This window comes from Rhamphochromis sp. 'chilingali' (assembly GCF_963969265.1).
Source record: "Rhamphochromis sp. 'chilingali' genome assembly, chromosome: 18".
Classification (NCBI taxonomy): domain Eukaryota; kingdom Metazoa; phylum Chordata; class Actinopteri; order Cichliformes; family Cichlidae; genus Rhamphochromis; species Rhamphochromis sp. 'chilingali'.
Window position 1 is genome coordinate 10,751,021 of NC_137945.1, and position 11,198 is coordinate 10,762,218.

An 11,198-nucleotide genomic window follows, 5' to 3' on the forward strand; every position below is an offset into this window, starting at 1 on the left:
TTTTTTACTGTAAGGCACCTGATGCAAGTGAAGATTTATTTTGTCATTTCTATGCATTATAAATTAATTTTAATGAGTTCAATGAAACAATCGCAATGATGCAAGCATCACCCGGTAGTAGTTCTTCTTTACGTCATTTTGTAGTCCGTTTGACCTCAGATGCCGGGGGATCCATTTGGCGTTGTTAGCTGAAAAAAAAAGTTGTGTAACTGTTGAAAGTTGTGTAACAAGGAAAACCAAAAGGACGCCCCTTTCGGGAGGACGCATTCATTTGGGTTATATAGAGGGTCTGTCCTTACAAACCAGCCCTCCAAAGTCCGTTTTTGTAGCATCCATCGGCAAAAATGTTTTCGCTGTCTTCGTCATTTCAACCACAGCAGGTAAGCCGACTAGATAGCGGTTTATTGACTTGGCTAGCTCATGTGTGTTCTTCTCGGAGTGAATTTAGTCTTTAGTTGTAAGTTAGTGTTTATTTTAGGACTGTTATGGGAGTTATATCGACATGTAGCTCTGCTGCCTGTTGCTTATTTGACCCCCTTTTCCCCTTTAGCTCGCCTAGTGTTAGCAAGAACATTACTCTAGAATAAGCCTATGCTTACGTCACGCTGACACCCTGTGTCGGTGCGGAGACGAGCGTGATATGTGAGGTTTCGGTCGTGACTTTACCCAGAGATACGTGAAGGAAAATTTAGGTTAATTTAAACAAAGTATTTGAAAAAAATCATTCAAAGAGTAGAGGTTACGTAACTCGTCTGCCGTATGTGGGCCAAACCACTCTATGTGCAGAATAAAACTGACATAACAGTCCTGACCACGCTGTCTCCGCCTGGAAGTCTCATTTAAAAACAAAAAACAAGTAGAATGGGAAACGTTAAATGTACATGCAGAAAATGTGAGGTGCTATGAGAGTGTTTTAAGCTACTGCTGTTCTTGTGTCTTCCCAGATGATAGTGCCTCTCAGCCAGCTCATCAATGCCCTCCACTCTCTGAAGAATTCAGCCACAGCTTCAATCCAGGCTCTTCACAAAGACTTCAGTCCAGAGCACAGTTCATTTCTGAGAGAGGTGAGCTCCATCTCCTGAGGATAGTAGCTGATGGTGACATAGTACATGTTTTGTTAAAGTGGACTATCTGAGGTAAACCACAGATCTGTTGATGGCGACTTTATGGAAGTATGTTTATGAGTAAACTATTGAACTACTCTTAATGGCCGCACACTATATTATACTGTACCATAGTAATGTGTCTAAGTAAAGGATATATCTCTTTGTTCACTGTTTTAACGATCATTGCCTTGTCCTTATGGTTCAGGTTGCTCCTCAGAAAATAGGTCATCGCTTATTTTGCAACAAGCGACTAAGGAAGACCACGGGTCTGACTGTCCATAGAGAAAATTTTAAAGGATTTCTCCACTCTTCTAATGAGGAAGTGAAAGAGGCTAGATCTTCTTATTTCAGTAATTTCATGAATCATAATAGAAGTGATCCTCTACATCAACATGCTCTGATAAAGTGTCAAAGTAGTCTGCTTGTAAATCGATGTTTGAAAAGGGCAGTGTACTTTCCATGAAAAGTCTTCCTGTTTCTATGAAGACAATAACACTAAAAGTCTTGGTTACCAAAATTGGAAAAAGAAAACCCTCATCATCCTCGTTAGAGATTTTACCTGTTTGGGACTCTTCTCTGGCTCTGCATTAGACAGGTTTTCCTCATATTTATCTGACTGGGCTTTCTCTGTTAGGTTGAATATATTCTTCTCCTTTAACACTGTTTCTCTAACCTGTGAGCTGCAAGGCTTAATCCTGGGTCCATTATTGCCTTTCGTTCTACATTCTTCCTTTAGCTGGCATTATTAGATTTGTTTTTTTCTGAAAACCTTCATCATTTTCATGCCAGTAAAATGCATATACAGCTGAATTTCAAGCCTTATCAGCTGGATAGATTGTCCAACCTAACTGAATGTTTATCCGGATAAGTTACTGGATCTCCAGTAATTACTTTGCTATGTATTCCAAAAACACAGAGGCTGTGATTATAGTTCATTGTGTTGCTTATCTGCTAAGTCCAGTCTTCATAATCTTGGTGTTATATTTGATTCCTCTCTGGGCTTTGACTCACATGCAACATCTACTTTGACGTACCTGTTTTGTTTTTTCAATTTAAGGAGTATTTCTAAATTGCAAGGTATAGTTTTCTCAGATGAACTTGAGAAAATGTTATGACTGATATATCCTAGTAAGCAAGCTTGTGTTACTCCTGTTTTATACTCCTTACATTTGTTCTCAGTTTATTTTAGAATAAAGAGCACTATCTAAACTTCTTCTTAAACACGCTCTTGCTCACAGTCTGAGATCCTAGGCTCAGAATTTGTTGGTTGTTCCTCAGGTGAGATTGAAGACTGGAGGCTATTGCATTTTTATTGTGACTATTTCTCATTTTTATTTATTTTTCTGTGTCATCTTTACTTATGTACTTACTTACTTTTAGGTGATCAGTTGCTCCATAGAGTAGGGCAGGGCAATATGGCCAAAAGTATTTATCACGATATGATAATATATGTTGTGTCCAAATTCATGGGCTGCATCCTCCTGAGGACCCGGCCTTCGCAGTCTACGTGGGCCAGGTCCTCAGAAGGTCGGGTAGGCCGGAAGTAAACGGCCGTGAAATTGGACGGTCCAGCCTTCAGATCTGCGTCACCGCTGTCTCGGTGGAGTTTAATAAACTCGGCCGTCTGCTCCTTGCTATCTAAAATATAACAGGACACTGGCGTAAATTCTCGACTGTCTCATACTTCTGTTTAATCAGTTTTCTGTTTGACGTTTAGTCAGCTGTGTGAAAACCAAGGAGGAACCCACCCGGGGGATTAATAAAGTTTTATTTTATCTAATCTAATAACTTTAATCTCAGCCAAACCGATTTACTCACGAACAAACAAAACACTGAAAAAAGCCCAACAATAACATTTTTAGGTTGTCTAAGTGACTTATATATTACGTTTAACCCGAGCAGCGAAAATCCGCGGTGATCTGAAAATGATGTGCCGGGAGTTGTGCCATTCTCGGCCGCATCAGTAACCCTCGAGCTCCCGGCTAGCTGTCGAGCTGGTGGGTAGCAGACGTCTCCGAAAACGTTGAAGCACTTTTGCAAATATGCGATATCTTGATAAACCGAGCAGATATTTGATGTTTACACAGCTACTTTCTCGCCTGAAAATATGTTAAAAGTTTATTTTGTGACCCAGAAAGATTAGTAAGAGTAATTTTAAAACTTAGTAGCGGCCGCCATTGTTGGAAACTGGAGTTTGGCTGGGCCGCGCTATGAATTCTGGGATATGGTAGGCCATGAAGGACACACCCAACCCATCCTTCAAATTCGGGGAAAAGGAGGACTCATTTGTCGGCTGCATTCGGAGGAGTCTACGAATTTGGACAGCCTTCGGCGCGTCGCTGTGACGTAATCGGTCTACAAATGCGGCCTCAGGAGGATGCAGCTCATGAATTTGGACACAACCATAATATGTGAACAAAGGCACTGTGCACCTGCGTTTTACCCATATTCTATCGCGATATTTCATTTTCTTATTATTGCCTAACATTATACTGGTATTACCGTGAACAGTATGATATGGCCCAGCCCTACCTTAGAGTTGTAGATGACCTACCTTTGCTGTCCTTCACTTAAAGCCCAGTGTGAGTCTGAAGGATCTGGGTCTGTCCGAGCTCAGGGCGAGTCAGCTGGACGAGCTCGTCAGCAGGTTACTGCCTACACCGGGACCAGAAGAGCCTCCCGCTGTTCCTTCGATATGGAGAACGAGCCACGTTTCTGCAGACAGCTTCTTTCACAACAAGCACGGTGAGCAGCTCAGTCGAGCTTTATTTATTTAACCAGATGTTTTAATGTGAAACAGACCTTGAGATTTTTTTCTCTTTTTGTACGATTTGTCTCACAGGGTTCTCACACAGGAATTTGGGGCTTTTTGGCTCACGATTATTCCACAGACAATACCACAGCCCACTAAGACAAGCTTGCTCAGAACTACAGTTTTTGCCTGGTAAGAAGCTGACGTTATACAAACTTAGTGGCATTAAAGCCCCTTTCAGGCATGCACTCCTTTCCATTTATCTGAAGGCACCTGAGCTTTTTTGGCCTCATGCCTGAGTGAAAAGTCAAAACACAATCTTACAATTTATACAGGTCCAATATATATGTTCTGTATATGCTCTTCGTTACGTTGCTTAGCTCTCAAAAAGCAGTCTTGGTTTAGGCCTTCAATAGCAGTAAGACGGAAAAAGCAATTTGGGGCTATCAATGGCTCCACTGGATGGCTTTCACTGTCCTTAACACTCAGTTTCACTTTACAACAAACAGGTTCTGTTTGTTATGAGTTGGTCTTCACAGCAGGGCCTGAGCTAAAGACACTGGCAATGATTACATTTTCAAAAGTGTAGTTACATGCGATTAGAGCACAGCTAGACTTACTTATGATAAACAGCTGTCATTTTAACAGACTGAAGAAGCCAGAAATCTTATATACCCCATGTCTGAAAAAGGTTAAAGATACTTGACATATAGTCACATGTTTTCTGTCTGTGTAGTATGGGTCCAAAGTCGCGGTTTCAAGACACTTCGATCAAGGACCAGACGGGCGGAGTCTGGTTATGACGGTCCCGTGGAATCTGAAGCCTACACTCCAGGCTTCATGAAGGTATGCCACCACACGACTGATGTATCTGTTACACTGTTATGAATACAGACTGTTGGTTAATCCAACATAAATTCTGTATTTACTGAATAAGCATTATTTCTCGGACACTGCACAGTTAGTTATGCAGTTAGAATGAACAACATACCGTAGTTTTCGGGTCATAAGCTGCTACTTTTTCCCCACACTGTGAACACTGCGGCTTATACTGACGTGCGGCTAATGCATATTTTCTTTCATGCGGCCAAAAATATTTTGCCTGGTAACAGTAGACCAATAAAATTGATAAGTAGTATATATACAGTATTTATTTTTACCGGTTGTTAAGAGACGTTGTAATGTTGTTTTTGCACTGTTCTGTAAAAAAAAACATAAGCAACGTAATTTGTGTGTTACCGATACGTACGTATACTTAAAATTAGCCATGTTACAGGCGCTGTTCGAGGAAAAAAAGCATTTGCAGTATGTATTTTTGTATGTTATCATAACGTCTATGTTACCTTATGGAATAAATTAAACGTTAAAAATCCTCACGTGTAATATTTCTGTGTAAATATCTCATATTACAAGTGCAACGCATACGGCTTAAAATCCGGTGCGGCCCGTACAAGTACAAAATTGATTTTCTTTCTAAAATTTGAGCATGCGGCTTTTAATCAGGTGCACTCTGTAGTCCGGGATTTACGGCACTTTGACCCTTTAGCTCGTTCTACAACTTGACCAAGTCGTTGCAGATTTTGAGTTGCTATTTGAAGCACACATTTAAAAGAGGGGGGGAAAGCAGATTTACATGTCTACTTTTTTCCCTCTCAGGGATTGCTCTTGAAAGAAAAAGGAGTCGAGGCGCAGTCTTTGGACCAAGTGATACAACAAAAAAACCTTCCAGAAAACCAGCAGGAGGCTTTCAAGACGGGTTTCACTGAGGGGTTCATGAGGTCTCAAGCTTTGACTCAGAGAACACAAGGCATGTGGTCCAGACAAAGACACAGTTACCTGTTTTTCATTATAACAGTTGGTGGCAGTGCTGAGCTGAGTACAAAGATGAAGATTGGCTGATTTGTTTTTTTGTCTGTTATGTTTTACAGACTCACTGAGGAGAACCAGGTTGATCCTCTTGGTCCTCCTCCTCATTGGTATTTATGGCCTCTCAAGAACCCCGTTTCTCTCCGGTAAAGGCCCCTTTTCTGATGCTGGTTTGTTTCAGTCTTCATTCTTTAAGCTTTCAAATTAAATCGTAATCCTATACGCACACTGCCTGCTGATTTACACCTTCCAAGGGTGCAAAAGCATTAGAAAAGAAGTGTTTCACTTAATGTTCACCAGATTTTCAGCTTAAATATTCATATATATATTTATGTATTTATTACAATAATGTACTAGTGCGCATGTAGGGTTTGACAGATTATTTTGGTGCATGATACTGTGCTTTAACATATAAATATCTATACAAACTATTTTTTATTTCATTACTGTGTTCGTGCTTTATGAATAACTGGTAGAAAATAAATGTGTGCTGCAGGAAGCAGCTGTTTCTGTCAGACATTGCAAATATGTATTTATTGAACTGATTATTTTGGGGATCTCGTAGTGAGGTTCCGCACCACATCCGGTCTTGACTCTGCAGTCGACCCCATCCAGATGAAGAATGTGACATTTGAGCATGTCAAAGGAGTGGAGGAGGCAAAGAGCGAACTGCAAGATGTTGTTGAGTTTCTGAAAAACCCACAGAAATTTACCGTTTTGGGTGGAAAGCTGCCAAAAGGTATCGATGCTGCTAATTCTTTTCATCACTTTTTACTGATCATTAAGAAAATTCAGTGAATTGAATAGGGTGGGGTTTTTTGTTTTTGTTTTTTTTCTTATGCGTTTCTGTTTGGGTCTCCTCAGGGATCCTCCTTGTTGGTCCCCCAGGCACAGGAAAGACTCTGTTGGCACGAGCCGTGGCCGGAGAGGCCGATGTTCCTTTTTACTACGCCTCCGGATCAGAGTTTGATGAGATGTTTGTGGGCGTTGGTGCGAGCCGAATCAGGAACCTTTTCAGTAAGCTTACTGGATGTGAGAAATTTTAGTTACACTTAAAATTGTATTTTAAAAACGAATATAACCTCTATTTTTGTGTTTTGCAGAAGAGGCAAAAGCCAATGCTCCTTGTGTCATCTTCATTGATGAGCTGGACAGCGTAGGTGGAAAGAGAATAGAGTCCCCTATGCATCCTTACTCCAGACAAACCATCAACCAGCTGCTGGCTGAAATGGATGGGTCAGTGTTAGTTAAACTGAATAGAGTGATAAGTGGTGTAGATACCTTAAATTTACAGTTGCTAATGTTTCGTTTTGCTCTTTTACAGATTTAAACCAAATGAAGGAGTCATTGTTATTGGTGCTACAAACTTTGCTGAAGCGTTGGATAAGTATGTAAACATTTAGGATGAAATGCTTTTTATGTATGCCATAAACATGTTAAGTTTTTTGTAAAGTGACAGTAAAATTAAACCATTTTTTAGCATTTACTATCAGAGGTAGTTATTGTGCAGTTATGCAGCTTCTGATGAAACACATTCGTTTTACAGATATTAGTAAGACGTTTTGAGTGTCATTTTGCGATCGTTTTAAGTAGTATTTGTTCTCCTAAATAAAACTTCAACAGAATAAACTTCTGTGTACTAATTATTGCTGCTTTGCATCACTCTTTAGCGCTCTGGTTCGACCAGGAAGGTTTGACATGCAGGTGACGGTCCCTCGCCCTGATGTGAAAGGCCGCACAGAGATTCTCAACTGGTACCTCTCCAAGATCAAAGTAGACCCAGGTAGGTCTGGGTGTAAAGTATTCAACAATATTAAGGATATCTCCAACTACCTTTAGATCTCATCCTTTTTTTTCTCCTATTGTCCTTCTCTGCTGGAGCTAAGCCTGAGAGGAAACCTGTGTTTGCCATTTTTCTAAATGACGCCATTGTCTTTGATCACCTTTACAAACACTGTTTGTTCTTTCCCAGCCATTGATGCAGAGATTATTGCCCGAGGCACAGTGGGCTTCTCGGGGGCAGAGCTCGAGAACCTGGTCAACCAGGCAGCCCTGAAGGCAGCAGTGGACGGGAAAGAGATGGTCACAATGAAGGACCTGGAGTTCGCTAAGGACAAGATCCTCATGGGTAAATGAGTGATCACGGTGCAGCCCACAGCACTACATTTCACATTACACTGATCACCTGTACATTATTAAGTGAGGAGACAGGAACACCATCATGATTATTTCTTTATGTTTCCATTTCACATTTCAGGCCCTGAGAGGCGGAGTGTTGAAATTGACAAGAAGAATAAGACCATTACCGCATACCACGAGTCCGGCCATGCCATTGTTGCCTATTACACCAAAGATGCAATGCCCATCAATAAGGCTACTATCATGCCTCGAGGACCAACTCTGGGCCATGTGAGCTTTTGTTACAGTTTTGCAGTATTGTACGTATTTCTGCTGGGGGTTTTTTGGGTTTTTTTTGATAAACCGTGCCGTGTTTTAGGTGTCGATGCTTCCAGAGAATGACCGCTGGAGCGAGACACGAGCCCAGCTGCTGGCTCAGATGGACGTCAGCATGGGCGGCCGAGTAGCAGAGGAGCTCATCTTTGGGAACGATAACATCACCACAGGTACGAAACACAGAGGGACTGATTGGTAGGACATGATTCATAAATATAAAATGCTTGAGCTATGAATAGTATTTTATGATTATAACATTTAAAGGTTTATCAGGTTAACACCTGATTTTTGGTCAGAGGGCCCGGTGGCGCCAGTGTCCTGCAGCCTCGCCTCTGTCAGTGCGCCCCAGGGCAGCTGTGGCTACAATGTAGCTTGCCATCGCCAGTGCGTGAATGTGTGTGTGAATGGTTGGATGACTGAATGTAGTGTAAAGCGCTTTGGGGTCCATGGGGATTAAGTAAAGCGCTATACAAATACAGGCCATTTACCATTTAACACCCTGGGATTTTTCTTTTTTCCAAGTATAAATACACTTATTTGTGTGCTTTTATCAACATAAGAAAATAAATTTGTGTGGTTTGAAGAAGTTCTTATAAATTACTAGTCTCTAGACTTACGCTCTGATTGTTTGGAAGATGACAAAAAAACGTTGTTAACCATTTCAGGTGCCTCCAGCGACTTTGATGGTGCAACCAAAATCGCAAAATTGATGGTGACCAGATTCGGCATGAGTGACAAGGTGAGAATTTAGACTTGTGTGGCAGATGATCCCTGTGGGGTTTTTTTTTTTTTTTTGGTTTGTTTTGTTGTCTGTTTTTTGTTCCAATCAGCATTTAAGGACTTAGCAGTGCTGATCTGGGCTTTAACTGTACATACTGCTGCAGACGTACGTCTTTATTTACAGTAAGATACAAGTTATGAAGCCATACACAACAATTGTCCTCAGTCAATTTATGTCAGCCAAACTTTGTTATATTAAAAGCAAACACAGTAGCACATCTACAGCTACTGTATTGAATGAATTAATCTTGAAGTTAATACAAATCTGTAATAGAAGAAGAAGAGGGGAGTGGACCTAAAAACTGCAGTCTCTAACATTACTGTGTCATTGGGTGTAATTACACACAGCTCAGTGAAAAGCCCTTTGTAACTCGCTTTACAGTAATCACTAGCTACAAGTGGTCGATGCATGAGTAGACCCATTGTTCATTCATCTTGGTTATGTGTTTGTTACAGCTAGGTGTCATGACCTATGGAGACATTTCAAAGCAAAGCCCCGAAACACAAGCAGCCATTGAGCAGGAAGTCAGAGCTTTACTAAAGGTGAGCAAAATATGTGTCATTTAAAAATAATAATTAGAATTTTTTTCTATTCTATTTCTCAAAATGTTTTTTCTCTCTCTTTTATTTAGGACTCATATGAACGTGCTAAGGATATCCTCAAGACTTACAGTAAGGAGCACAAGAAGCTGGCTGATGCCCTCCTAACATATGAAACTCTGGACGCCAAAGAGATCCAGATGGTGCTGGAGGGCAAATCACTGGACCACTATAGACCTCAGCAGCAGCAGCAGGCGTTGTAGACTCATACATATATATGCACAACTGTGCAATCAAGCACAGGCCTTTGGGAGGCCTTGTTTTGTTTGTATCCCTTTTATTGTCAATGTGAAGATGACACTGAAACAATCATCAACACTTTGATACGTCTCATCATTTACTTTCCTTCAGTGATTTGTAAATCATCTCAGTTTAACTGTGTGAAAATAACTATTTGTTCTCCCCAAAAAGTCACAAAGATGGTTTCATTCAGGGCATTTTTTTCTTTCTCAGCTCTCACAGGGAGAGAAAAACAAAACCTCAGCAGCGGTTTATGCACCAAGGTCATATTTCGTCTCATATGAATTTGTTTGCCGTCAGATTTTTCTCACATATTTGTACTAACCAGTGATCACAATGGGACCTTAAAGTACCTTAAGCTGGAAAGTACCTTTTGGCTATGACCAGGCACAGGTGCTACTGCTGTTCATTGTTGAACTCTTCAGGTTAGAGGTTTTCTTTTTTTTTTTTTTTTTTTTTTTTTTTTAATATGCTTGCATTTACCATATACATATCTATTTTCCTTTGTTCTTATTTATTGAAGTGCCCAAAGGTAAGACCAGCTGTAGCTGATAAATGAGAAGTTGTGTATATACTGTAAGCTTGTAAAAGAAATGCATTGGTGCTTCTGTTTGTGTCTTTAGATTAAAGCCTTCATAAAGCTCAAATAAAGATTCCTCTTACAAATCAGCCCTGATTCTTCTTTTGGGGTTTGTTTGTTTGTTTTGTGGTTCTTAAAACAAGTTGTAGCATTAACACATCATCACCTTATAAAACTGATAAAAAGGCCTTAGTTAATTATTAATATATACAACAAATAATATCTAATATATGTCTCTACATTGCTTAGAATTCAATATAATTCAGGTAGCAGAGTTTATTGAAGCCTTTTCCACTGTTATCTGTCATAGCTGAAAACAGTGGAAATTAACCTCAATCAAAATATTCGTAAGAGCTAGAATACTAAACCAATCAGCTGAAAGACTGTAAAGTACTCCAAAGAACTGATGGGAATTTCAGGTCAATATTAGTGATGGTTTATAGATTTTAAATAGTGCTTTAAACCATTAAGTATGTGTGATATCACAGTGAAATTGACAAATGTTTACAGCACCTTGTTGAATCTAGACTAAAGTGGCTGATGAGTGTATTTTCTAATGTTACACAGTGTCAAAGAACATCATGCTTTTGGAAATGCAGACAAAATGACAAATCAGATTATTTAATCTACTGAGTGGCACATTTCTAACATTGCATCTTCTGTTGGCCAGTTAACAGGAGCAAAGGCTTAATTATGGCTGCGGTTAAATTACCTTCAACCTGCCATTAGTGTCTTAAGTTCCAGGTGACTCTGGGGGAGAGGCTAAGAGACTAAGACACTGTCCTATTGTTTCATCTATTTAAAAAGGCTGGTGCAACAC

At 40.2% G+C, this 11,198-nt stretch overlaps 1 protein-coding gene across 2 annotated transcripts; it reads left to right on the forward strand.

The window, feature by feature from the left end:
- Positions 1-145: 145 nt before the first annotated feature.
- LOC308386275 (ATP-dependent zinc metalloprotease YME1L1-like) lies at positions 146-10,440 on the forward strand. Of its 2 annotated transcripts, none has more exons than XM_080865708.1 (18): positions 146-380; positions 945-1,064; positions 3,683-3,851; positions 3,949-4,050; positions 4,595-4,704; positions 5,515-5,665; positions 5,787-5,894; positions 6,290-6,463; positions 6,589-6,741; positions 6,828-6,960; positions 7,049-7,111; positions 7,395-7,507; positions 7,697-7,852; positions 7,982-8,133; positions 8,222-8,348; positions 8,844-8,917; positions 9,415-9,501; positions 9,591-10,440. In XM_080865708.1, exons 1-18 carry the CDS (start codon positions 345-347, stop codon positions 9,759-9,761), a joined length of 2,199 nt encoding a protein of 732 aa, XP_080721834.1. In that variant the 5' UTR covers positions 146-344; the 3' UTR covers positions 9,762-10,440. The 2 variants fall into 2 exon arrangements, with proteins under 2 accessions (XP_080721834.1, XP_080721835.1); XM_080865709.1 differs by having other exon boundaries at positions 5,787-5,870; positions 9,591-10,439.
- Positions 10,441-11,198: the final 758 nt, after the last annotated feature.

Bases quoted from the DNA above. Each gene is read 5' to 3' on its own strand.
- LOC308386275 (XM_080865708.1), top strand. From the start codon at position 345: ATGTTTTCGCTGTCTTCGTCATTTCAACCACAGCAG. The intron at 381-944 runs GTAAGCCGACTA...GTGTCTTCCCAG, and splicing joins CGTCATTTCAACCACAGCAG to ATGATAGTGCCTCTCAGCCA. The intron at 8,349-8,843 runs GTACGAAACACA...TAACCATTTCAG, and splicing joins GAACGATAACATCACCACAG to GTGCCTCCAGCGACTTTGAT.